The sequence below is a fragment of the Neofelis nebulosa genome, chromosome 8 (assembly GCF_028018385.1).
Source record: "Neofelis nebulosa isolate mNeoNeb1 chromosome 8, mNeoNeb1.pri, whole genome shotgun sequence".
Taxonomy (NCBI): domain Eukaryota; kingdom Metazoa; phylum Chordata; class Mammalia; order Carnivora; family Felidae; genus Neofelis; species Neofelis nebulosa.
The window spans coordinates 81,947,078-81,971,882 of record NC_080789.1 but is presented as its reverse complement, the minus strand read 5'-3'; the positions used below and the strand labels follow the sequence as shown (position 1 = coordinate 81,971,882).

At 37.8% G+C, this 24,805-nt stretch overlaps 1 protein-coding gene and 1 long non-coding RNA gene across 12 annotated transcripts in view; one reads left to right on the top strand and one right to left on the bottom strand.

Moving 5' to 3' along the window:
• The window catches only part of BMAL2 (basic helix-loop-helix ARNT like 2), a 132,233-nt gene extending 111,067 nt beyond the window's left edge, over positions 1–21,166 (top strand). For 9 of the 11 annotated variants that reach the window (XM_058743272.1, XM_058743266.1, XM_058743268.1 and 6 more), the window contains 8 exons: positions 2,619–2,859; positions 3,297–3,403; positions 3,558–3,708; positions 4,640–4,698; positions 5,455–5,563; positions 17,072–17,159; positions 18,992–19,100; positions 20,693–21,166. In XM_058743272.1, the coding sequence (XP_058599255.1) occupies positions 2,619–2,859; positions 3,297–3,403; positions 3,558–3,708; positions 4,640–4,698; positions 5,455–5,563; positions 17,072–17,159; positions 18,992–19,100; positions 20,693–20,829 (1,001 nt within the window). In that variant the 3' untranslated portion in view covers positions 20,830–21,166. The remainder of the gene's footprint in view (positions 1–2,618; positions 2,860–3,296; positions 3,404–3,557; positions 3,709–4,639; positions 4,699–5,454; positions 5,564–17,071; positions 17,160–18,991; positions 19,101–20,692) is intronic. The other 2 variants (XM_058743267.1, XM_058743273.1) reach the window with 2 other exon arrangements.
• LOC131519833 (uncharacterized) overlaps positions 1–24,805 on the bottom strand; it is a 110,608-nt gene that overhangs the window by 42,076 nt on the left and 43,727 nt on the right. The window lies entirely within an intron of this gene.

Sequence of the window (24,805 nt, the reverse complement as noted above, 5' to 3'; positions counted from 1 at the left end):
CATTCCCACCAACAGTGTATGAAGGTTCCTTTTTCTCCACATCCTCACCAACACTTGTTATTTCTTAGGTTTTTGATTCTAGCTATTCTGACAGATGTGAGGTGGCATCTCATTGTGCTTTGGATTTGCATTTCCCTGATGATTAGTGATGCTGAGCATCTTTTCATGTGTCTGTTGGCCATCTTTAGGTCTTCTTTGGAAAAACGTCTATTTAGGTCTTTTGCCCATTTTTAAGTTGGGTTGAGGTTATCAGACAAAATGAATGAAAGGGAGTGGAAAATACAGGCTTCCAGTCTTGGAACAAATAAGTCATGGAATAAAAGGCACAGTATAAGGAACACAGTCAATGATATTGTAAGAGCATTGTATGGTGACAGATGGTAGCTACTTGTGAGTATAGCATAATGTTTAAACTTGTGGAATCACTGTGTTGTACACCTGAAACAAAAAAAAATTAAAGGAAATATCTGGATTGAGAATAGAAGAGACAACTTATAATTTAAGGCATCTGTGGACCATGGAGGAGGTGATGTCTGATAGGTGATGAGTACAATGTCCTATACACGGTTTACAAGAGCTAAATCTATCTGTTCCCTGCTTTGTTGTCAAGCCACGCCCCCATCACAGACCATGCCTTCACCCACATCTGACACTCTCTGCTCTGGGTTTACACTGGCTGTTCCCTCTGACTGAAACACCTTTTTGTATTCCTCCCCCTCCGTCACCCAGACAACTCATGTTTGAACACCTTCTAAGACAGAGCACTCACAGCTCCACCCTTTTCTGCTGTGACTTTGGCATTAACTCAGTTTCCTGAGACAGTGGTGCTAATATAGGAACACCACTGGGCTATTAGAATTAATTATACATCTAAAGCACTTAAAACAGCATGGCACAAGAAGTGTTCTCCAAGTCTTTGCTCTTACTGTTAGGTGCTGTCTTACAAGACAGCCCGTATCATCTTCTGTTAAAAAAAAATTCTTTTTTAAGATTTGTTGTAATAACAGTCTTACCAAATAGTGCTGATTTAAAACAATGAGTGTTCTGGTTTTTTGTAATTCTTATCACAAACAACTGTTTTAAATAATTTTTACCAGGCTTTCCCCTCCCTTCTCTTTTAACCTGTAAATTGGTTTTTTGTGTGTGAGTTGCCATAATCTGTATACTGCTTATCTTTTATGCAGTATTGCAGTGTTGTATCTCATTGTTTTAAGAATTTCCTGATATTTGAAGGGCACCTGGGTAGCTCAGTTGGTTAAGCCTCCGACTTCGGCTCAGTTCATGATCTCATGGTTCCATGAGTTTGAGCCCTGCGTCAGGCTCTGTGCTGACAGCTCAGAGGCTGCTTCAGAATCTCTGTCATCTTCTCTTTCTCTGCCCCTCCCCTGCACAAATGCACGTGCTCACTCTCTGTCTCTCAAAAATAAACATTTAAGGGTCACCTGGCTGGCTCAGTTGGTTAGGCGTCCAACTTTGGGCTCAGGTCATGATCTCTTGGTTCGTGGGTCCGAGCCCAATGTCAGGCTCTGTGGTGACAGCTCCAATTCTTTGTTATTTTGATTGGGCCTGTTAAGTCTTTTCCTATGAGTTAATTGAGAATTTTCTGAAAAGTGAAATCAAATCAAATTTTATTTTTATACCTTTTATGAATTTCTCCAAATGTTCTCTATTTTTTATAATCTACTATAACCATAGATATCTATTAATCAGTATAAGTGCTAACATAAGAAATTTAAGAATGTATGCTGTCTTGTATAAATTTTTGAATATGAATTATACCAAAAAGTTAGTAAGCCAAAAATAGTACCTTTGTGGTTAAGAGCAAGCGAGCTTGAAGTTTAAGTTTTTCTAACAGATGTGAATTGCTGTTATTTAAAAAAAAAATTTTTAACGTTTTTATTTATTTTTGAGACAGAGAGAGACAGAGCATGAACGGGGGAGGGGCAGAGAGAGAGGGAGACAGAGAATCAGAAGCAGGCTCCAGGCTCTGAGCCATCAGCCCAGAGCCCGACGCAGGGCTCGAACTCATGGACCGCGAGATCGTGACCTGAGCCGAAGTCGGACGCTTAACCGACTGAGCCATCCAGGCGCCCCAACTGTTATTTAAAAAACTGACTTGGAGGGGCGCCTGGGTGGCTCAGTCAGTTGAGTGACCGACTTCAGCTCAGGTCATGACCTTACGGTTTGTGAGTTCAAGCCCGACGTTGGGCTCTGTGCTGACGGCTCAGAGCCTGGAGCCTGTTTCGGATTCTGTGTCTCCCTCTCTCTCTGCCCCTCCCCCACTCATGCTCTCTCTCTGTCTCAGAAATAAACATTAAAAAAATTTTTTTAAAAACTGACTTGGAAATATACTTAGCTACAGGCCTATTTAGACCTAAGTAATCTTTAACTTTTTATTGTAGTATGTATAATTTAGTTGATGAGAAAAATAACCCATTAAGAATAAGGTTATTAAATGTAATTGATGATTTCTTTTCAATGTAATACCTTTCCCCTTTCGTATTTTAGCATCAAGAATACTTTATAGCACAATTATAACTATTATAAATGTCAAAGAAACTTAAGAGTTTATTCATAATAACACAAATGTTCTTTTTTTTTTTTAACTTTTGAATTAGATCATAGAAAATTCTGTACTATCCATTGCACTGGTTACTTGAGAAGCTGGCCTCCAAATATTGTTGGAATGGAAGAAGAAAAGGACAGTAAGAAAGACAGTAGTAATTTTACCTGCCTTGTTGCCATTGGAAGGTTACATCCATATATTGTACCACAGAACAGTGGAGAGATTAAAGTGAAACCAACTGAATTTATAACCCGGTTTGCAATGAATGGGAAGTTTGTCTATGTGGACCAAAGGTGAACATTTATTTATTGCCATAATGATTAGCATTCAATGGGATACTTAAGGCTATTAAAGATGTGCCTTGATAGTACTGCTAGATTGTTAAGGCTTCAGAACAGGAAATAAGTTTAAATGAAAAAAGAATGTGGATATGTGCATAATTTTGTTCAAGTCAAAAAATAAACTTGGAATATTTCTGAGCCAGTGGTGCAGAAACTGAGCATGGTCTGTGGCCACAATTTTATTGGTGAATGGTAAAAAGAGTCTACCCTGGGCTGGGGGGGATGTCCATTCTAGCCTGGGTCTAGGGCAGCCAAAGGGGGGGCCCGGTGATGCATATGGCTTACTCATCCCCTGTCACTTTCCCACTATTGTGACTGTATGTGGACCTACAGTCTCTGGAAGGGAATGCATTCACCAATCTGAAGTTTATTTTCGATTTTAAAACCAGGGCAACAGCAATTTTAGGATACCTGCCTCAGGAACTTTTGGGAACTTCTTGTTATGAATATTTTCATCAGGATGACCATAGTAATTTGACTGACAAGCACAAAGCAGGTAGGCATTGAGTAGGGTAATTTTTTTGGTACTTTTTAATTATAGCTTCAACTCATTTTTCATTCCTGTGAAATCTGAAACTTGAATTAACCCTCAAGGGATTGATTTATGTATCAGTAGACCGTTATGCTGATTATTATCCTTTCTTGTTAAGTTCTACAGAGTAAAGAGAAAATCTTTACAGATTCATACAAGTTCAGAAAGAAAGATGGCTCTTTTGTAACTTTAAAAAGCCAGTGGTTTAGTTTCACAAATCCTTGGACCAAAGAACTGGAATATATTGTGTCTGTCAACAATTTAGTTTTGTAAGTAACTTTTATGTTGTTAAGACCTTTATGTTGATTTCAAATAAGTGTCATGTCTTTTCTTGTCTTGCTAAACCATTAAAGTTGCATGATCATCTGGCTTTATAACTTCAGTACATACTTTTTGTAATTCATTCACTGTTGATTGGCGTTACTTCTCAGAATTAGGCTGAAAGTTTTCCCTTTTGGAATACATTTCTTTTTGCTTGGTATAAAATGTGATAGTAAATGCATTTAAGTTCTTTCTTCCTACCTTTCATGGCCTTGTCATGACCTTCCAATAAATGATGTGGTTGTAGCTTTCAACTATATATCATCGTAAGAAATTGTTTTGTCCCACAGATCATTTTTATAGACATCTTCTAAGCCTGAGGTACTACATGTGATTGTGTAGGAATATTTGGCCGAGGGATAAGCACAAATCCAGCCTAAGCACTGCTTGCCAAACCCTGGCTATGTCTGTGTCAGCTAACTTAAAGGAAGAACAACTTTCCCTGCTTTGCTTAATAGGATAGCATAGCCCATTTTAAGTATCATTATTTTTCTGTAAGTTTTTCATTGTAATTGCTGTAACATTAACCCAATTCTGTTTCCTGATCTACTATACTTGGGTTTTTAAAAGGCCCCCAAAGCTTGGCATTCCAGCACTATCCCCTGTTTATCATTCCAATAATCCTTGCCTTCTTATCATTAGTATACAAACCGAGAGTTTGTAACTGAGAAAATGTACCTTATAGGGTAATAGGACATTTAGCAAATGTCCTGGTACTTAGCACATAAATACTTTGATCTCTAGTGGTGACATTAACAATAAGTATATATAAAACAAAAAGGTCAAGAACTAATAAAGCCACTACATTAAAGCTCTACTTATTTAACAATTTCCTTCACCTAAAAAAAAAAAATCACCTATGGTGTTTCTTCATTCTAGGGGACATAGTGAGGTTAGAGAAGCATCGTTACTTCCTTGCAGCTCTCAATTATCAGAAGGTAAGCTTGGTTTTAAATGATGGGGATTTATTACTAGGAGTGTTGTTATTGTTACCATCTTTTTCTGTCTTGGAGAGGGAAAGATTTCAAGGTAATATTGCAAAGACTTGTAGGGCTAAAGTTATCCTCCTTAGAATTTCTACAATTCTTTGATTACCCTTCCATTATACTCTTACACTGTATTGCAATTAGTTGTTTGTTCATCTGGTCTGCCCCTTGATCGAGTTCTTCAAGAGTAGGAATGGTATTTTATCCATTATCTATCTAGTGGCTAGCATAGTTCCTTGTAGTTTGTGGCACTCAATACATATCTGTTGAGCAAATTAATGAAAAGTATTAATGGGGAGTTTTTGCTTATCTTGGCTTTTCACCACAAGAATATTTTATTCTATTACTTGTATAAATAAAAACAGAAATATGAAGGAATATTAAAAATAAAGCAGTATTACTCTGGCTTCAGTGTGGAGATTAAAATGGGAAGGAACTGTCTGTGCTCAAGGGTTACAGGTCATGATTATACCCTCAATGATGTTCTACACATTTGACTCCTATCATTCTTCATACACGTCTTAAGCCATCATGAGTTATGTTTGTAATGCAAGCATAAATATTTCTAATATTTTAGGATGTAGCTAGTCTGTTTCTTTTAAAAAGGAAAATGGGAAATGTATTTGAATTGAGATAAACATATTAACCAAAGTTATACATAACTTTTTAGAAGTCTTCAATTGGATTTTCCCTTTTGTTATTATTTAGAATCCTCAAAACCATCTTATATTAATGTACCTGGAATGTCTACTGGAATAGTACTTGGCCCTGGTAGTATTGGAACAGATCTTGTAAATGAAGCCCTGGACTTACAAAGGTAATGTTTTATTGCTGCAAATATCTTCACAAGTGAAATTATTATACTTATAAAACCAGTATTCAAAAATCAATAAGTTTCCTATATTCAAACAATAACCAGTTCAATAACATAATGGAAGAGAAGATCATTTTTATAGTAGCAACAAAAAAAGGTTAAGTATTATATGGGGCACCTGGGTGGCTCAGTTGGTTAAGCGGGCCAACTTCAGCTCAGGTCATGATCTCATGGTTCGTGGGTTCCAGCCCCATGTCAGAGCTCTGCTGTCAGAGCCTGCTTGGGATTCTCTCTCTCTCTCCTCTCTTTCTGCCCCTTCCCCCCTCAAAATAAAGAAATAAACTTAAAAAAATAAAAACTGTAAGAAGTGTATCAAGAACACAGGTATGGATTTTTATAATCTTAGTTTAGAAACTCCTTTCTAAACATCACAAAAAATCTATAATTCATAAAGAAAAAAGTTAATTATATAAAAACTCAAAACTTAAGCATAATAACCATTCTGAAAAAGGTAAATAATAAATTGCAGAAAATGTGTGTTCCCGGTGATAAAATGAATATATCTTACTATAGAAGTTTGATAGTATAACATTATTAAACTTCATTTAAACTTTATAAATAAACTTTATAACTTTATTAACCTTTATTTATATTAAAGTTTATATAGGGTATAAATAATAAAGTTATTAAAGAATTTTTTTAATTTTATTCATTTTTTTTTAACTGAAGTGTAATTTTTTTTTCAATATATGAAATTTATTGTCAAATTGGTTTCCATACGACACCCAGTGCTCATCCCAAAAGGTGCCCTCCTCAATACTCATCACCCACCCTCCCCTCCCTCTCACCCCCTATCAGCCTTCAGTTTGTTCTCAGTTTTTTTTTTTTTTTTTTAATTTTTTTTTCAACGTTTTTTATTTATTTTTGGGACAGAGAGAGACAGAGCATGAACGGGGGAGGGGCAGAGAGAGAGGGAGACACAGAATCGGAAACAGGCTCCAGGCTCCGAGCCGTCAGCCCAGAGCCTGACGCGGGGCTCGAACTCACGGACCATGAGATCGTGACCTGGCTGAAGTCGGACGCTTAACCGACTGCGCCACCCAGGCGCCCCTGTTCTCAGTTTTTAAGAGTCTCTTATGCTTTGGCTCTCTCCCACTCTAACCTCTTTTTTTTTTTTTCTTCCCCTCCCCCATGGACTTCTGCCAAGTTTCTCAGGATCCACATAAGAGTGAAAACATATGGTATCTGTCCTTCTCTGTATGGCTTATTTCACTTAGCATCGCACTCTCCAGTTCCATCCACGTTGCTACAAAGGGCCATATTTGGTTCTTTCTCATTGCCATGTAGTACTCCATTGTGTATATAAACCACAATTTCTTTATCCATTCATCAGTTGATGGACATTTAGGCTCTTTCCATAATTTGGCTATTGTTGAGAGTGCTGCTATAAACATTGGGGTACAAGTGCCCCTATGCATCAGCACTCCTGTATCCCTTGGGTAAATTCCTAGCAGTGCTATTGCTGGGTCATAGGGTAGGTCTATTTTTAATTTTTTGAGGAACCTCCACACTGTTTTCCAGAGTGGCTGCACCAGTTTGCATTCCCACCAACAGTGCAAGAGGGTTCCCGTTTCTCCACATCCTCTCCAGCATCTATAGTCTCCTGATGTGTTCATTTTAGCCACTCTGACTGGCGTGAGGTGATATCTGAATGTGGTTTTGATTTGTATTTCCCTGATGAGGAGCGACGTTGAGCATCTTTTCATGTGCCTGTTGGCCATCCGGATGTCTTCTTTAGAGAAGTGTCTATTCATGTTTTCTGCCCATTTCTTCACTGGATTATTTGTTTTTCGGGTGTGGAGTTTGGTGAGCTCTTTATAGATTTTGGATACTAGCCATAACCAATTTTTAAAAAGAGCTTGGGGAATAAAATAAGTAGTAAAGAATTTGGAGAGTAGACTAGAAAAATTATAAATGGCCAAAAACCTTCAACAATTGCTCACCCCTCCCCACACAGTTAAAAATATATACAGCTGGCCCTTGAACAATATGGCAGTTGGGGATATCACCCCTCACAGTCAAACATCCGCGTATAACTTCTGACTCCTCCAAAGCCTAACTACTAATAGCCTACTGTTGACTAGAAGCCTTACCAATAACATAAATGGTCAATTAACACATATTTTGTATGTTAGATGTATTGTATACTGTATTCTTACAATAACATACGCTAGAGAAAAGAAAATATTCAGAAAAATCATAAAGAAGAGATTTTGTTCCAAGGGGGTGATGTTAGAAGACCCTGAACTAACCTCCTCCACAGACACACCAAATCTACACCTATTTATAAAGAAGTTTCTCCTGAAGAAGAGCAGAGGGCTGACTAAACAGCTTCTGCACAATTGAAGATACAGAGACCACATAAAGAATAGCGAGAGAAATAGAGACTCAGTAACAAAGGGAATCCTCACCCTTGACACTGCAAACAGCAGTGAGAAGGGATACTGTGAGCAGATCATCTGCTGTGGGGCACATAAAAAGTCATGGGTTAAAAGGTCAACTAGAATATACAAGAACCAGCCGAGAACTCTGTCAAATAGCAGGGGAACTGCTGGAACTTTGTCCAGGTCAGAGGGGATGGTGGCCGCAGTTTATATTTCCCCTCCACCTTGAGAGTGTGGATGGAAGCAGGGTTCGGCATTCTGGGTGGCCTAATGCTTCAGTGAGCCCCATGCCCCGAGCCCACACCAGCCCTGCTGTACCACCAAGGTTGTCCCAGTATAACACATGCCAGAACACACCTGGTCAGTGCTCACTATAGCTGCAGCTGTCTTGCAAAGCTGACATGGGTACAGAGCAGCCCAGAATACTCTAGACCTGAACCACCTCAGTTCCATATGACTTACTAGGGCACCTCTGGTCCATAGCACTCTGGGGCCACTTGGATCGTGCCTGCGTTAGCTTCAGACACCCTATCAGAATGCCATCTTCACAATGTGCCTGCCTCAGGACCCTCAGACTCAGCCCTGCCTTATCTTTAGCTACTCTGCCAGAGCCCCAGGCACCCCCAGCTTACACTGCCTCTTCTCTGCTGTCCTGCCAGGGCACCCTCTGTGCAGAGAGCCCTGAGACTACACTGGCCCATGCCCACATCAGCTCCAGCTATCCCACCAGGGCAGCCCTAGCTCAGAGTGCCCTGGAATCTGTACCCATGCTAGCCACAGCTCTAACCAGTCAGCGAAAGTCACCAGGCACATAGTCTACACAGAGGACAACCATACACAAGCCCATTCCTTCAAGTTTGGGAAAAGTAACTGTTCCACTTAATTCATAGAAGAAAAAAACAATAAGTTAAAAATGAGAAGACAGAAATGTGTACCAAACAAAACAACAAGACAAAACCCTAGGCAAAAAACTAAATGGAGATAACCAATCTACCTGATAAAGAGTTCAAAGTAATGGGCACCAAGATGCTCACTGGACAAGAGAGAAGAGTGGATGAACTTAGTGAGAACTTCAACAAGTTGACAGAAAATATTAAAATAATCAGAATTAAAGGATACAATGACTTAAATGAAAAGTATAATAGAGGTAATCAGCAGTAAATTAGCAGATGCAGAAGAATGGATCACTAATTTTGAGAACAAGGTAGTGGAGAGCATCCAAGCTAAATGACAAAAATAAAAATAGAATGAGGACAGGTTAAGGGATCTCTTGGACAATATCAAGTGAACAAACATTTGCATCATAAGGATCCCAGAAGAAGAAGAAGAGAGAGAAAGGGGCAGAAAACTTATTTGAAGAAATAGTAACTGAAAACTTCCCTAACCTGGGGAAGGAAACAGACATCTAGGTTAAGAAGGCAAAAAAATCCCCAAATAAGATAAACCCAAGAAATCCACACCATGACACTTATCTTTAGTTTTTGACATCTTAAATTGTTAAGAGAGGATTTTAAAAGCAGCACGAGAGAAGCAACTAGAAACATACAAAGAAAAGTCCACAAGGTTATCAGCTGATTTTTCAGCAGAAAATTTGCAGGTCAAGAGGGAGTGGTATGATATATTCAAAGTGCTGAAAGGAAAAAACTACAACTAAGAGTATTCTACCCAGGGGTGCTTGAGTGGCTCAGCTGGTTAACTGTCTGACTCTTGATTTTGGCTAATGTCATGATCTCATGATTCGTGATTCAAGCTCCTCATCAGGCTCTGCACTGACCGTACAGTCTGCTTGGGATTCTCTCTCTCTGCCCTACCCCTAGTCTCAATCTCTCTCTCTCTCAAAACAAATAAAGAAACATTTAAGGGGGGGGAGGGATATTCTTCAGCAAGATTATCATTAAGAATTGAGGAGAGGGAGGGGCGCCTGGGTGGCTCAGTCGGTTAAGCGTCCGACTTCAGCTCAGGTCACGATCTCGCGGTCTGTGAGTTCGAGCCCCGCGTAGGGCTCTGTGCTGACAGCTCAGAGCCTGGAGCCTGCTTCCGATTCTGTGTCTCCCTCTCTCTCTGCCCCTCCCCTGTTCATGCTCTGTCTCCCTCTGTCCCAAAAATAAATAAACGTTAAAAAAAAAAAAAAAAAAAGAATTGAGGAGAGGGATACCTGGGTGGCTCAGTCAGTTGCGCGTACAACTTTGGGCTCAGGTCATGATCTCATGATTCACGAGTTCAGGCCCCGTGTTGGGCTCTATGCTGACACTCAGAGCCTGAAGTCTGTTTCAGATTCTGTGTCTCCCTCTCTCTCTGCCCCTCCTCCACTCATGATCTGTCTCTCTCAAAAATAAAACAAACATAAAAAATCTTTAAAAAAATAAGAATTGAGGAGACATAAAGAGTTTCCCAAACATAATTAAAGGATTTCACCACCACTAAACTGGCCTTATGTGCAATGTTGAAGAGAAATTTTTAATCAGAAAAGGCCATAAATAGAAGAAAATTGAGAAAGGAAAAAATTTCACTGGTTAAAAAATACGCACAGTAAAGGTAGTAGGTCAATTACATATAAAGCTACTATGATGGTTAAAGAACAAAATTAATAAAATTAATAATATCAACAAATTGGTTAAGGGATACAAAAATTAAAAGGTATAAAATATGATATCCTACACATAAAATATGAAAGGTGGGAGTAAAAATGTAGTGCTTTTAGGATGTCAAGCTTAAGGGGTGCCTGGGTGGCTCAGTTATTTAGGTGTCCAACTTGGACTCAGGTCATGATCTCGTGGTTTATGAGTTCAAGCCCCATGTTAGGCTCTGTGCTAACAGTGCAGAGCCTACTTCGGATTCTCTGTCTCCCATTCTCTGTGCCCCTCCCCTACTTGCTCTCCCTCTCTCTCTCAAAAATAAATATTAAAAAAAAATTAGAATGTCAAACTTAAGAGACCATCAACTTCATATAGTATACATTGGATGTTATATGTGAAACTCATAGTAACCGCAGCCAAAAATGTATAAAAGATATGCAAAAAAATTAAGAGAAAGGAATCCCAGCATAACACTAAAGAAAGTCATCAAATCACCAGGAAAAGAGCAAGAAGAAAAAACAAAAAACTACAACAACCAGAAAGGAAGATACAAAATGGCAATAAGTACATACTTATCAATAATTACTTTAAATGTAGGGGCACCTGGGTGGGTTAAGCATCTGACTTTGGCTCAGGGCATGATCTCATAGTTCATGAGTTTGAGCCCTGCATCGGACTCTCTGCTGTCAGGATGGAGCCCGCTTTGGATCCACTGACCCCTTTCTCTACCCCTCCCCTGCTCACTCTCTTTCTCTCAAAAATAATCATTAAAAAAATAATAATTTCTTTAAATGTAGATGTTCCAATCAAAAGACATAAGGTGATTCAATAGATAAAAAATTAGAACTATATGCTGCATACAAGAAACTCACTTCAGAGCTAAAAACATACAAACTGAAAGTGAAGGGATGGAGAAAGAGATTCCATTCAAATGGAGGCAGAAAAAAAAAGGCGCTGGGGTAGTAATACTTCTATTAGACAAAATAGACTTTAAAACAAAGACCATAGCAACAACAAAGAAGGGTGTTACATAATAATAAAGGAATCAATCCAATAAGAGGATATAATGATTGTAAATATCTATTAAACCCCACATGGAAGCACCTAAATATATAAAGAAAATATTAGCAGGCATAAAGGGGGAAATTGACAGTAATACAATAATAGTAGGGAACATTAACACTTCACTGACATCAGTGAATGAGAAAACAGTGACTCTAAATGACACATTAGACCAGATGGACATAAAAAAAATATATACAGAATATCTCATCCCCAAATAGCAGAATACACATTTCTTTTATTTATTTAAAAAAAAATTTTTTTAACGTTTATTTATTTTTGAGAGAGAAAAAGACAGACTGCAAGTGGGTTAGGGGCAAAGAGAAAGGGAGATACAGAAGCTAAAGCAGGCTCCAGGCTCTGAGCTATCAGCACAGTGCCCGATGCGGATCTTGAACTCACTAGCTGTGAGATCATGACCTGACCCAAAGTCCGACACTCAACTGACTGAGCCACCCAAGCACCCCTTCTTTATTTATTTTTTAATGTTTATTTATTTTTGGGAGAGAGAGACAGACAGACAGACAGACAGACATGTGAGCAGACAGAAAGGAGGGGAAGAGAGAGAGAGAGGGAGACACAGAATCTGAAGCAGGCTCCAGGCTCTGAGCTGTCAGCACAGAGCCCGACACTGGGCTCAGACTCACAAACCGTGAAATCATTACCTGAGCCAAAGTTGGAGGTTTAACCTACTGAGCCAGCCAGGTACCCCAGAATACACATTAGATGCACATGGAGCCTTCTCAAGTATAGATTACATGCTGGTGCACAAAAGAATTCTCAATAAATTTAAAGAAATTAAAATTATATCAAGCATCATTTCTAACTACTACAATATGAAAGTAGAAATCAATTACAACAACAAAACCCTGGAGAAAACACAAACTCATGGAGGCTAAACAATGTGCTCAACAACAAGTGTATCAATGAAGAAATGAAAGAGGAAATTAAAAAATAACTAGAAACAATAGAAAATGGAAACACAATAGTTCAAAATCTTTGGGATACAATAAAAGTAGTTTTAAGAAGGAAGTTTATAGTGATACAGGCCTACCTCAAGAACCAAGAAAAATCTCAAACAATGTGACTTTATATGTAAAGGAACTAGAAAAAGAAGGCAAAATCCAAAGTTGGTAGAAGGAAGGAAATAATAAAGACTAGAGTGGAAATAAATGAAATAGAGACTAAAAAAAAGCAAAAAACAAAAAACACAAAAAGATCAGCAAAGCTAAAAGTTGGTTCTTTAGAAAGATAAACAAAATTGATAAATCTTTAGCCAGACTCATCAAGAAGAAAGAGAGGACTCAAAATCAGAAATGAAAGAGAAGTTGCAACCTACACTACAAAGGAATATAAGAAACTACCATGAAAAATTGTATGCCAACAAATTGAATAATCTGGAATAGATAAATGCCTAGAAATATACAGTCTTACAAACTGAATCAGGAAGAAACAGAAAATCTGAACAGAGCCATTACCAGTAATAAAATGGAATCAGTGATCAACAAAATCCCAACAAACAAAAGCCCAGGACCAGATGGGTTCCCAGATGAATTCTACCAAACATTTAAATATAGTGTTTTGAAATTTAATTTGTTTAGAACAATTAGTTACATCATGGGCAGCACCCCATAATCAATTACATTAGTATTTATGCTTTGAGAAGTATTTACAGATTAAATGGTAAAACATCTGGGAGGAGAGGAGAGGAGGTTGGGGTGTATACATTAAATAAGATTTGGAAAAGAATTATTGATCTTTCGTTGTATTATCTACTTTTATATCTTTTGGAAGTTTTCCATAATGAAAGTTTAAAGATCTATTTCTGGAGTGAATTGTTACAAATATTAGGAGGGTAGAGTAGGATAAAATATTAGCTTCATATCAGGTCAGACTTGGCCAAGTCCAGATCGGTTCTAATTTTGCTGCCAAATAAATTATGGGAAATCTTTCAGTGTTCAAAGCCTTTTTGATTTTGGAATTGTAGAGAAGGGTCCTAAAACCTCACAATATAGAACAATATGGAAATTTGTTCAGACTAGTTACTTCTATTTGCAACTAGGCATGGGGGGGGGGGCGGGTAGGAGACATACAAGGGGGAAGAAATTTTTGCTTTTTATTTTCCACCTGTTCATACAGTTTAAATTTTCATATTAAAAAGTTTACATTGGGGGCGCCTGGGTGGCGCAGTCGGTTAAGCGTCCGACTTCAGCCAGGTCACGATCTCGCGGTCCGTGAGTTCGAGCCCCGCGTCAGGCTCTGGGCTGATGGCTCGGAGCCTGGAGCCTGTTTCCGATTCTGTGTCTCCCTCTCTCTCTGCCCCTCCCCCGTTCATGCTCTGTCTCTCTCTGTCCCAAAAATAAATAAAAAACGTTGAAAAAAAAATTTAAAAAAAAAAAAAAAAAAAAAAAGTTTACATTGAAAAAAACTCAGACATTTGTCATGTGACTACTGTCTGCCCAATTTTATTGAATATTGAATACTTGCAATGTTCTATATACTTTTAAGAATTGAAAGTATTATGAAACATATGCACAAGAATATGCATATGACCCATCATACACTTTGATCATAAATCTCTTAACACTTAATATGTAAAACTGAAAGTACTATATAGTATATTATTAAATGCTTGAGTGTGTTATTTGTACATTCTTGGCATTTAATCCTATACTGAGTTTCACTATAGGATCCAGATTTCCTTCTACATGTAAGATTTTACAACTAAATGGCTTAAGTACTGAAAACAATTGTATCAGTAAAAAGCATTTTCTTTTTTAATTGTGGCAAAACATAAAAAGCTTAACATTCCTAAGTTTATAGTTGAGTAGCATTAAGTACATTTGCATTGTCATGTAATCACCACCACTATCCATCTCTAGAACCTTTTACCTTGCAAAACTGAAACTCCCATTAAACAACAATTTCCCATTTCCCTCTTCCCTGAGCCCCTGGCAACCACCATTCTACTTTCTGTCTCCATGAATTTGACTGCTCTAAGTAGCTCTTCTGAATGAATCATATAATTATTTGTCCTTTTGTGAATGATTTCTTTCACTTAGCATAATGCCTTCAAGGTTTAATCAGGTTGCAGCATGTGTCAGAACTTCCTTGTAAGGCTGAATAATATTTCACTGTATATATATGCCACATTTTCTTTATGCATTAATCTGTGGATCCCTGTGTTGCTTCCACCTTGTGGCTATTATGAATTGTGGGTATACAAGTATCTGTTCTAGTCCCTGCTTTCAATTCTTTTGCATATGCACCCAGAAGTAGAACTGCTGAATCATATGGTGATTGTATTTTAAATTTTTTGAGGAACCACCATTCTGTTTTCCATAGCAGTTTTACCATTGTACATTCTTACCAGCAGTGCACAAGTTTTCTAGTTTCTCCACATCCTTGCCAACACTTGTTATTTTCTGTACATTGATAGTTCTCTTGATGGGTGCGAGGTGGTAGCTCGTTGTGGTTTTGATTTGTATTTCCCCAATGATCAGTGATTTTGAACATCTTTTCATGTGCTTATTGGCCACTTGTAGTCCTTCTTTGGAGAATTATTTATTCAGGTCCTTTGCCCAGTTTTTCACCGGGCTGTTGGTTGTTGAGTTGTAGGAGTTCTTTATGTATCCCGGATAATAACCCCTTATCAGATACAGGGTTGGTAAATATTTTTTCCCCTCCCCGTGGGTTGCCTTTTCACTCTGTTCATAGTTTCCTTTGATATACAAAATTTTTAAATTTTGATGTGACCCAGTTTTGTTTTGGTGTTTTGACACCATCTAAAAAATGATCACCAAATTCAATGTCATAAGGCTTTTCCCCTGTTTTCTGCTAAGAGTTTTATAATTTTAGGTCTTATGTTTAGGTGTTGGTCCATTTTGAGTTAATTTTGTGTACGGTATAGGGTAGGGTCCAACTTTCTTCTTCATGTAGCTATCCAGTTTTCCCATGTCATCAGTTGAAGATTATCCTTTCCTCCATTGAATGGTCTTTAGATCCCTGCTGAAAATCATTTGACCATAGATGCTGGAAGGGCACTTTAAGAGAAGTGGAACTTGAGGCACCCATTGACAGCTGAATACCATTAGAATGTCTAGGAAGCAGTGGGGAGGGTGTTTATCCATGGGGGCACCTCAGCCAATGTATAGAGATAGGTAGGAGAAAGCATGATGGTTTCAGCATAACAAGGAGTTTGTGAGAGAAGTTGGGTTGCTGAGCAGTGGGGAGTTTTTTTTTTTTTTTTTTTTTTAATTTTTTTTTTTTTTTTTTTTCAACGTTTTTTTATTTATTTTTGGGACAGAGAGAGACAGAGCATGAACGGGGGAGGGGCAGAGAGAGAGGGAGACACAGAATCGGAAACAGGCTCCAGGCTCCCAGCCATCAGCCCAGAGCCTGACGCGGGGCTCGAACTCACGGACCGCGAGATCGTGACCTGGCTGAAGTCGGACGCTTAACCGACTGCGCCACCCAGGCGCCCGAGCAGTGGGGAGTTTTAACCAAGGAGAGGTCACATGGTGAAGGGACTTAAATAGCAGGTTTCTGCCCAGGTGACTAATATGAAGCTGTATTTTAGATTAATGTGGAAATGAAGTCCAGGGACGGGGGTGTATCTTTAACCTAAGGCTAATTGAACAGGTGGTGGTTTTAAATAATGAACTATAGAATGAGAAACCAGCAAAGCTATTTACATGGGCTGTCCTATGAAAAATCCCCAAGACAGGTCACTGATTTTTTTTCACTTGTGTTTTATACCTAATTCATTTCATTCCTGCGTTTTAATTTCTTCCTCTATAATTTCTTGTCAACTAGTTTTTTGACAATAAAGACAAAGTTATGCTAATGCCATTATGAATTTCACATAATCAAGCACTTAACTTTATACGATACTGTCCAAGTTTTGAAGAGACTAATATTGTCATATTGTCTTGAAGAGATTTATGACTAAAGCATATGATTTTGTTTGCATTATTTTATGTTTCATTGATTTTGTACCTTGGGATGACTTATTGTAGTAAAAATGTGACCATTTTTCACTTAAAATAAAGGTTGTGGGATGTTAGGAAATCTTTCTTTACTCTCAGCGCTGTTGTCTATAAGGAACTGTAAGGAACAGATTCTTTATGTGAATGCCTATTTTGAACTGTATTACTATTCAAACTTTGCCACATGCTATATTAAGACAGGCAACATGACTTACCTAAGAGCTCTTACCCTCGGAGTTTTAGGTTTCTATTAACCACAGGCTACTTTTCAGCGGCCCATAGTAAAAAGTAAGTATGGCACTGAACAAATTAGTCTAATTGTGAAAACTGTCATGACATTCAGTCTCCTGTTTTTCACTGTATTTTTATCAGTAGATTATGCATTTGGAGGAGAAAATTACCTTATACATAGAGAAAAATTTTATGTGTCACTTTTTAAAGGTTACAGTCTTCTTCCTCCCTTGAGGACTCAAGGCCAGCAGATTTAATGAAAGATTCTCACACTATAAACTACAGGAAAGTAAGTACGGTAAGTGTTAATATTCATGAAATATTATTTCTTTTGAGAAAAGATGCCGTCCTGTAAAAATAAACTCTTTCCATGGATTTTAAGAGGCAACATAGAATAGTGGCTGACAGCATACTATCTGGATCTGAGTTGTGACTCAGACATTTATTGCTGGGCAACCACAGGCTTGCTATTTAAACTCTGTGCCTCAATTTCCTCATCTGTTAAGTAGGGATAATAATAGCACCGAACTCTTGGAGTGGTGTGCAAATGAAGTGATTTTATGCAAAAACAAACAAAAACTTAACAGTGACTGGTACACAACCTGTGACCAATAAATGGTAGCTATTAATGTTATTTTAATGGGTTCTAATTCAGTGGATTAAATGTACTCCTTATGGTGTGGGGAAAAATTACTATAAGCTACTATTTAATTCAATTTAACATATACTAGCTATTTGAAATGCATGGTATGTTTACAAAATTGATTAAATGTAGTCCTAAATATCTGGAGAAGCCATCTACAATATAATTCTAATGTATCCCAGACAACAAAAAGATCTAAAGTGGGTCTATAAACTAAGTGGTATAAAAATATAAGAGAAGTTTGACCGGAAATTGAAAAAATGTCTTTATACACATGTCCTAAGTCTTTCGGTCCAGTATTTAAGTTTTACTCCTACATTTAGCAAATGTTTATTAAGTACCCCTTTTTTGCCAGACAATAAGCTAGAAGCAGGGAGTTACGGCATTCCAACATAATCTCCAAGTAGTGTGCATTATATAGACATTTCATAGATCAAATTCACCAACTTAATAAGAAAGTGTAGGTAAATGAAGTATTTTTTTTCACTGAGCATTACTGCATTTATTGAGTGTTCAAAATAAGGTTTAAGAAACCATACATTGCTTAAGGGTATTTATATAGGTGCTAAAATTATAAAAGTAACAAGAAAATCAACATAAAACTCAAGACTGTGGTGACTTCAGCAGAAGAGAAAAGGAGATGTGATCGGAGGGCAATTGCCAGGCTAATAAAGTGTCAGTAATATTATATTGGTAAATGATGTATATTGATAAGCTACATTAAATATTGAATTGTGGGGCGCCTGGGTGGCTTAGTCAGTTTAAAGCCACCCAGAGGCTTTAAAGAGGCTTAGTCAGTCAAAACCTCTGACTTTGGCTCAGGTCAGGTCATGATCTCATGGTTCCTGAGTTCGAACCCTGTGTTGGGCTCTTTGCTGATAGCTCAGAGCCTGGAGCCTGCTTCAGATTCTGTGTCTCCCTCTCTCTCTGCCCCTCCCCTGCTTGCTCTCTCTCTCTCTCTCTCTCAAAAATAAACAAACATTAAAAAAAATTTTAAATACATTCAATTGTTTGGCTTGTAACTCTGCAACAGTATGAAAACTTGTTGGTAAAAGCCTCTAGTTTAATCCATTTCCCACTCCAAAGCACTATTTCCCATTGTAGTTTCATGTGCGATAGTTTTATGATCATTTTCTTAAAAAAAAAAAAAAATAGCTTTTCCTCCTTAATCCAAAACTTGTCCTTATAGCATGTACATTCAGTTATTGTTATAAAGAATGTGGACCCTGGTGTCAGGTGGATGGGTTAGAATAATGGCCCCAACACTCTGGGCAAGCTTTAGCCCTCAGATTTATGACCTCACAACGTTTGAGACACGAAAGGAGAGGCTGCTTGTGGGGTCCTGGCACATAGTACTGGGCAGATGCAGGCTGTCATACTGATGATGGCAGTGGTGGCACTGCCATCAGGCCCACATCCGACCATTGCTAAGAGGTCATTATTTCACTCAAGTAGGAGCCTTACTATTTATTATCCTGTCTTTTCAGATGTCAAATAAGGAGCCGATTCCACGAAATCCTTCTGAAATAGGGGAGCCAGAGGCTCCAAGGCAAAACCACAGTGCTGTTCCTTCCCATAGTCACGAGCCACTCCTTGGTAGGTTTTCTTTGGCAACCACCCACTGTCTTAGTTTACCTAACACTTTCTTAATCATTATATTTTCAGACTTAGGAGACTTCTAGAGAAGCAAATAGCTAAAACTAAGATTTTTTTCAAAATCCTAAATGCAATAAATCACACTCTTGACTTTAAGGTGTATGCTACCTAATGCACCTGTCATTGTAAGTTCAGTTATTAACTGAATCAGTTATGGGTATCGTTAATACATGCCATTTAGGTAAAACTAAGGTACTTATATCTAGGGAAAAAACATCCATTCCCAAGAATAAGAACCTTTGAATGATACCAATCACGAAGTGTTTAAGATGTAATTATTCATTTTAACTATGTTTATGCAGACTCAAATCAAGTATACAGTTTTATACCATACATAACTAACATTGATCTACTAGAAACGTATGTTAAAGAGAATCAAAGAAGTTGAAAGAAAACGAACATCAGCTTCATACAGAGCCACATATTCATCATCTCAAATTGTATTGTACTTTGAAAATTTCTAGAAAACTTTGGCTAATCTGTAGCTGTGTGTTAACCTATAATCTCTAGAACCTTTTCCTTGTATCTAACTTATAACTCATTTCTATGGTTTCTTATTTCCTTTTTCAATAAAAATCTGGGCATTTCCCCTTTTATAACATTTTCAGATTTTTGGAAGAGGATGCTTTTGTATCCATCTTGTCATTCAGATTAAACAAATACAAGGCATTTTTTCCTTGGCATTTTCACAAGGCATCAGATTAAAGTTAAATCTATCCTTCCAGGCTCTATACATACACATGCATGAATTCTGGCCCCTAGCTTCCAACTGTCTTTTACCACTGTCATTTTCTATTAGAAAATTCATAGACTAGCTCACTTAGGTGTATCAAGTGAGTTATGTGCAATTTCTGTGACAGCACCTTGTTATAAAAAGAGGTGACTCATTTAAAAATGTATCAGCCTTTTGGGGCGCCTGGGTGGCTTGGTCGGTTAAGCGTCCGACTTCAGCTCAGGTCATGATCTCACGGTCTGTGAGTTCGAGCCCCGCGTCGGGCTCTGTGCTGACAGCTCAGAGCCTGGAGCCTGTTTCAGATTCTGTGTCTCCCTCTCTCTCTGCTCCTCCCCCGTTCATGCTCTGTCTCTCTCTGTCTCAAAAATAAAACGTTAAAAAAAAAAAAAAATTAAAAAAAAAAATAAAAATGTATCAGCCTTCTGCAATTTAAGACAGAGGTTTTGCCTTCAAAATTACATTGTATAGTGTTCTTGCCTTTCTTTTTAGTTTTCTTCAAGTTTTTAATTCAAGTTAGTTAACATACAGTGTTACATTAGTTTCAGGTGTACAATATAGTGATTCAGCACTTCCATACATCACCCTGTGCTCATGATGGCAAGTGCCCTCCTTAATCCCCATCACCTATTTCACCAGTCCCCTTGCCTACTTCCCCTCAGGTAACCATTAATTTGTTCTCTATAATTAAGACTCTGTTTCTTGATTTATATCTCTTTTTTTGCTTGCTTTGCCATTTTTAATGATACTCCTCTTTTAACCTCCAAATGTACTCACATGAGTCTGTATTTTAATTTGATAGGCCAAGGTGCCCAGCTGGATTTTGATGCCCTGTGTGACAATGACGACACAGCCATGGCTGCCTTCATGAATTACTTTGAAGCAGAAGGGGGCCTGGGAGACCCTGGGGACATCAGTGATATCCACTGGACACTCTAGCATTTGATTTTCTAACTCTAAAAATTAGGAATGTGATAAAGCATTTCATTTACAAAAAAAAAAAAAAAAAAAAAAAACAAAACTGTACAATCTTCTGCTCTGTATTGATACTGTTCTTATCTTTTATTCCTATTAATGGTCTACCAATTTTTATAGATTTGCACCTTTCACAGCAGTATGGGGGAAATGTGAGGTTTCCCTTCACAAAGAATGGCTCAGCATTTCCTACAGACCCCTTGGCTCACTGAAATGGCTTAAAACCCACTAGTTGCTGTATTTTTGCTAAAATATTTCTAACCAAGAATATCACATACACTTTGTTTTGGTTTTGTTTTTATTTTCTGATGCAATTTTTAAGTTTGGGGAATTTAATATATTATGTCTAAGATTCATTTATAATTGATTTATAACAGCAGATTTATGTAAATTGGAACATCACCATTTCCTGTGTATTTCCTTAGTTGACAATAGGGCTTAAATATTTTAAGAAAACCGAGTACTTGAACATGTAAGAAATGATATAATCGGTGCTCATAATTGTAATGAATGCAGTATTCAGTCGTTGTAGACTTGGATACAGGGTATTTATGTTTAGTGAAGCACTTGAGATAGACTTTAAGTGAGATGATTTACTTATTTATTTATTTTTTTTTTTAATTTTTTTTTTTTTTTCCCAACGTTTTTTATTTATTTTTGGGACAGAGAGAGACAGAGCATGAACGGGGGAGGAGCAGAGAGAGAGGGAGACACAGAATCGGAAACAGGCTCCAGGCTCCGAGCCATCAGCCCAGAGCCCGACGCGGGGCTCGAACTCACGGACCGCGAGATCGTGACCTGGCTGAAGTCGGACGCTTAACCGACTGCGCCACCCAGGCGCCCCGAGATGATTTATTTAAAACTCAGGAAAAAAAAAAAAGAAAAGAAAAGCTGGGAGAGTTTCAACTTTGCTTACAGAAGACCTTAGTCCTAGTTCTTGGTAATTAACCTTTGCATGTAAGAATTACTGTTAACATAACCAATCAAGATTTTCATTATATCTAAAACCAGTTTTTGATGCAGTAAAGGTGCTTAGTGAAGGATTAGCCATGGAGGAAAAAAACAAGCCCAGGCAGGATAAATGTCTTGTGTAAAGTCACAATTAAATTCGTATTTTTGAAATGTTTAATGTGTATAAACCAGTTTCTTTATACACATTTGGGGAAGCACTGGTTTCGCTGGTTAAATGATGAATTGACTGACCCAGGAAATAGCTGTGGCCTTCTAGATTAGGCAATTATGGTTACTGTTGCCTGTAGCCAAAGGTAGTTATGTAAAGGCTAAGTATAATTTTGAAACTATGAGGCAATGAGAAAGAATGTAAAAACCAATTTTCTAGCTATAATTACAAATTCGGAGATCATTTTTTAACTAGTAACTGAGAGGTGGCTTAAACTGAGTACAAGAAGAATATTTAAGATAATACATGTATATCTACCTTTTTGAAGATCATAATTTCATTATACCTTATGTTTTAATTGCTCTTTCTAGTTTACCCAGTGTGTTTCCATATATATATATACGTATACATATATATATATATGTATACGTATATATATATATATACGGTTTTTTTTTTTTTTTTTTTTTTTTTTTTTTTTTTGTGCCCCACTTATGGAAAGTAAGATAGGCTAGGAAACTAATGGAGAAGCCTGAGGCTCAGTAGGGAATCCAATGCCGTTTTCTTCCTCTAGGTGGTGCTCTACCTTCCAACAGATCTCCCTCAGAGCCTCTCACCAAAACAAAGCATTATTTTGACTCTGCATATTTCTTTAGGCTGTACGTAATAAGTTAGAACTTTTGTCAGACGTGTTAATGGTAAACATACCAACAGGCAATAGGCCAAAAGCACATGTTCCCTTCAAGCGGGACAGCTGCAGTGGCCATGTGGGCAACGGTGTATCACCGTGTCCTGCAGCACTTACAGTGTTCCAGCAATTTTAGAAGGTCAGCCCCACTCCTGATTCTGGAACTTGAGACACACTCAGGTTTAGAATAAGCCAAAGAAACCCTATGAGATGAAGGACCTTGGTTTGCAACAGCCTAAGCATGACGGTTCCATCTGAAGAAGCAGGAATGAGTTGCTGTTCTTTAAGTCAGAGGCCTTACCAACATAACATTTTTGTGGGGCTAAACCATTGCAGGTTGGGCGTGGCCTCTAGAGTTGAACTCAGCCAGTGGTAGCAAGATGGGTTACTGTGCTGGATGGCCTTGAAAGTGGAGGGGCTTTATGATGCAAGGATCTGGGAGGCAGAATTTCTAGAAGCAGGCCATTGCTGCCTGGCATAGTAACAGTTTTTCCTCTTTGCAAGAGGAAGGGTTATTCCATAGAATAGTGGACAGATAGCCAATTGAATGCTTTGATCCTTTAATAATCCACTCTAGTATTTTTCTGTAGATCTTGTCCTGGATCCAGAATCCAGTCCATGCAGCGTATGATAGCTGTAGCTCTCCCAAGATTAGTGTTTTCTCCAAAGTGTGTTGCATTTATGTTGAATTGTTGTTAGGAGTGATATTTTTATGGTTTGCCCTATAACTAATTTTTCTCCTATTCATTAATTTCCTGCATTTCCTGCAATTTCAAACATCTGTACATTGAATGAAATGATAAAAAGAGTAATTTTTTTTCTAAGAATTACCTACAGTAATGGAGTGGAGTGGGACAAGAGCCTAGAAGCTGAAGAGCCTACTCAGCCTAAATTAAGCTGTGTGACCTCACATAAGCCATTTAAATACTCTGTACCTCAGGCTCCTTGTCTGTACAAGAGGCTTGACCTCTAGGTTTACTTCCAGTTCTGATTCTGTGATTCTAATCTACAGGACTTGAGTATTAGGGTCAGACCCTAGAACTGTGCAGTCCAGTATGATAGACACAGGCCATGTGTGGCTATTGAGCACTGGAAATGTCACTAATGCAAACTGAGATAGGCTTTAAATGTAAAATGCTAGATTTCATACACTTAGTGTAAAAAAGGGAATGCAAAATATCACATTATCAATTTTATAATGGAATGCCTGGCTGGCTCAGCCAGTGGAGCATGTGACTCTTGATCTTGGGGTTGAGTTCAAGCCCCATGTTGGGCGTAGAGCTTCCTAAAAATAAAATTTAAAAATAATATATAAAGGGGCACCTGGGTGACTCAGTCAGTTAAGCATCTGACTCTTAATTTTCGCTCAGGTCATCACCTTATAGTTCGTGAGTTCGAGCCCCATGTAGGGCTCTACGCTGACAGCATGGAGCCTGCTTGGGATCCTCTTTTTCCCCTCTCTCCCTACCCCTCCCCTGCTTGGGCTCCCCCCCCCCCACATAAAATATAAAAAATACATTTTAAAAACCAGTTTTATACTGATTACTTAGACAAGTATTTTGGATATACTGAATTATATAAAACATCAACATTTTACTTTTTACTTTTTTAATGTAGCTACTAGAAAATTTTAAATTACACGTATGGCATACATTATATTTCTATTGGACAGTGCTGCTCTAAAACATTTTATTAAATGGATATTATTGAAGTAGACCAAAGGTTATACTGTAACTATGATATTTACCTTTAACTGCTATGGCTTAAGGAACAATTGTTTATTGATCCTTGATTTAGTACAAATAACTGAACCTCTGTGTCAAATTTAAAACTTTTTTGAAACTAGTGAACCTGAAGATGCTATCAGATATTTTATTAGATGATGATAGCCTGAAATCAAACTTGGGTGTATGTTGACACTCTATTGTAGTCACTAAATTTGGAAATCTGTTGAAAAATTGAAAGGAAAATAGAGCATAGAGGCTTTTGGTAAGTAAGTGGGATTAAGGTATTTCATTACAGTTTCTTAATGGGAAAGGCTATATTTATTAGTCATATTTTTTGAGGAATTTCTGTAGAGTCTGGGCACAGTAAATGAAATAACCACTACCTAGTTATTGGACCATGTTTAG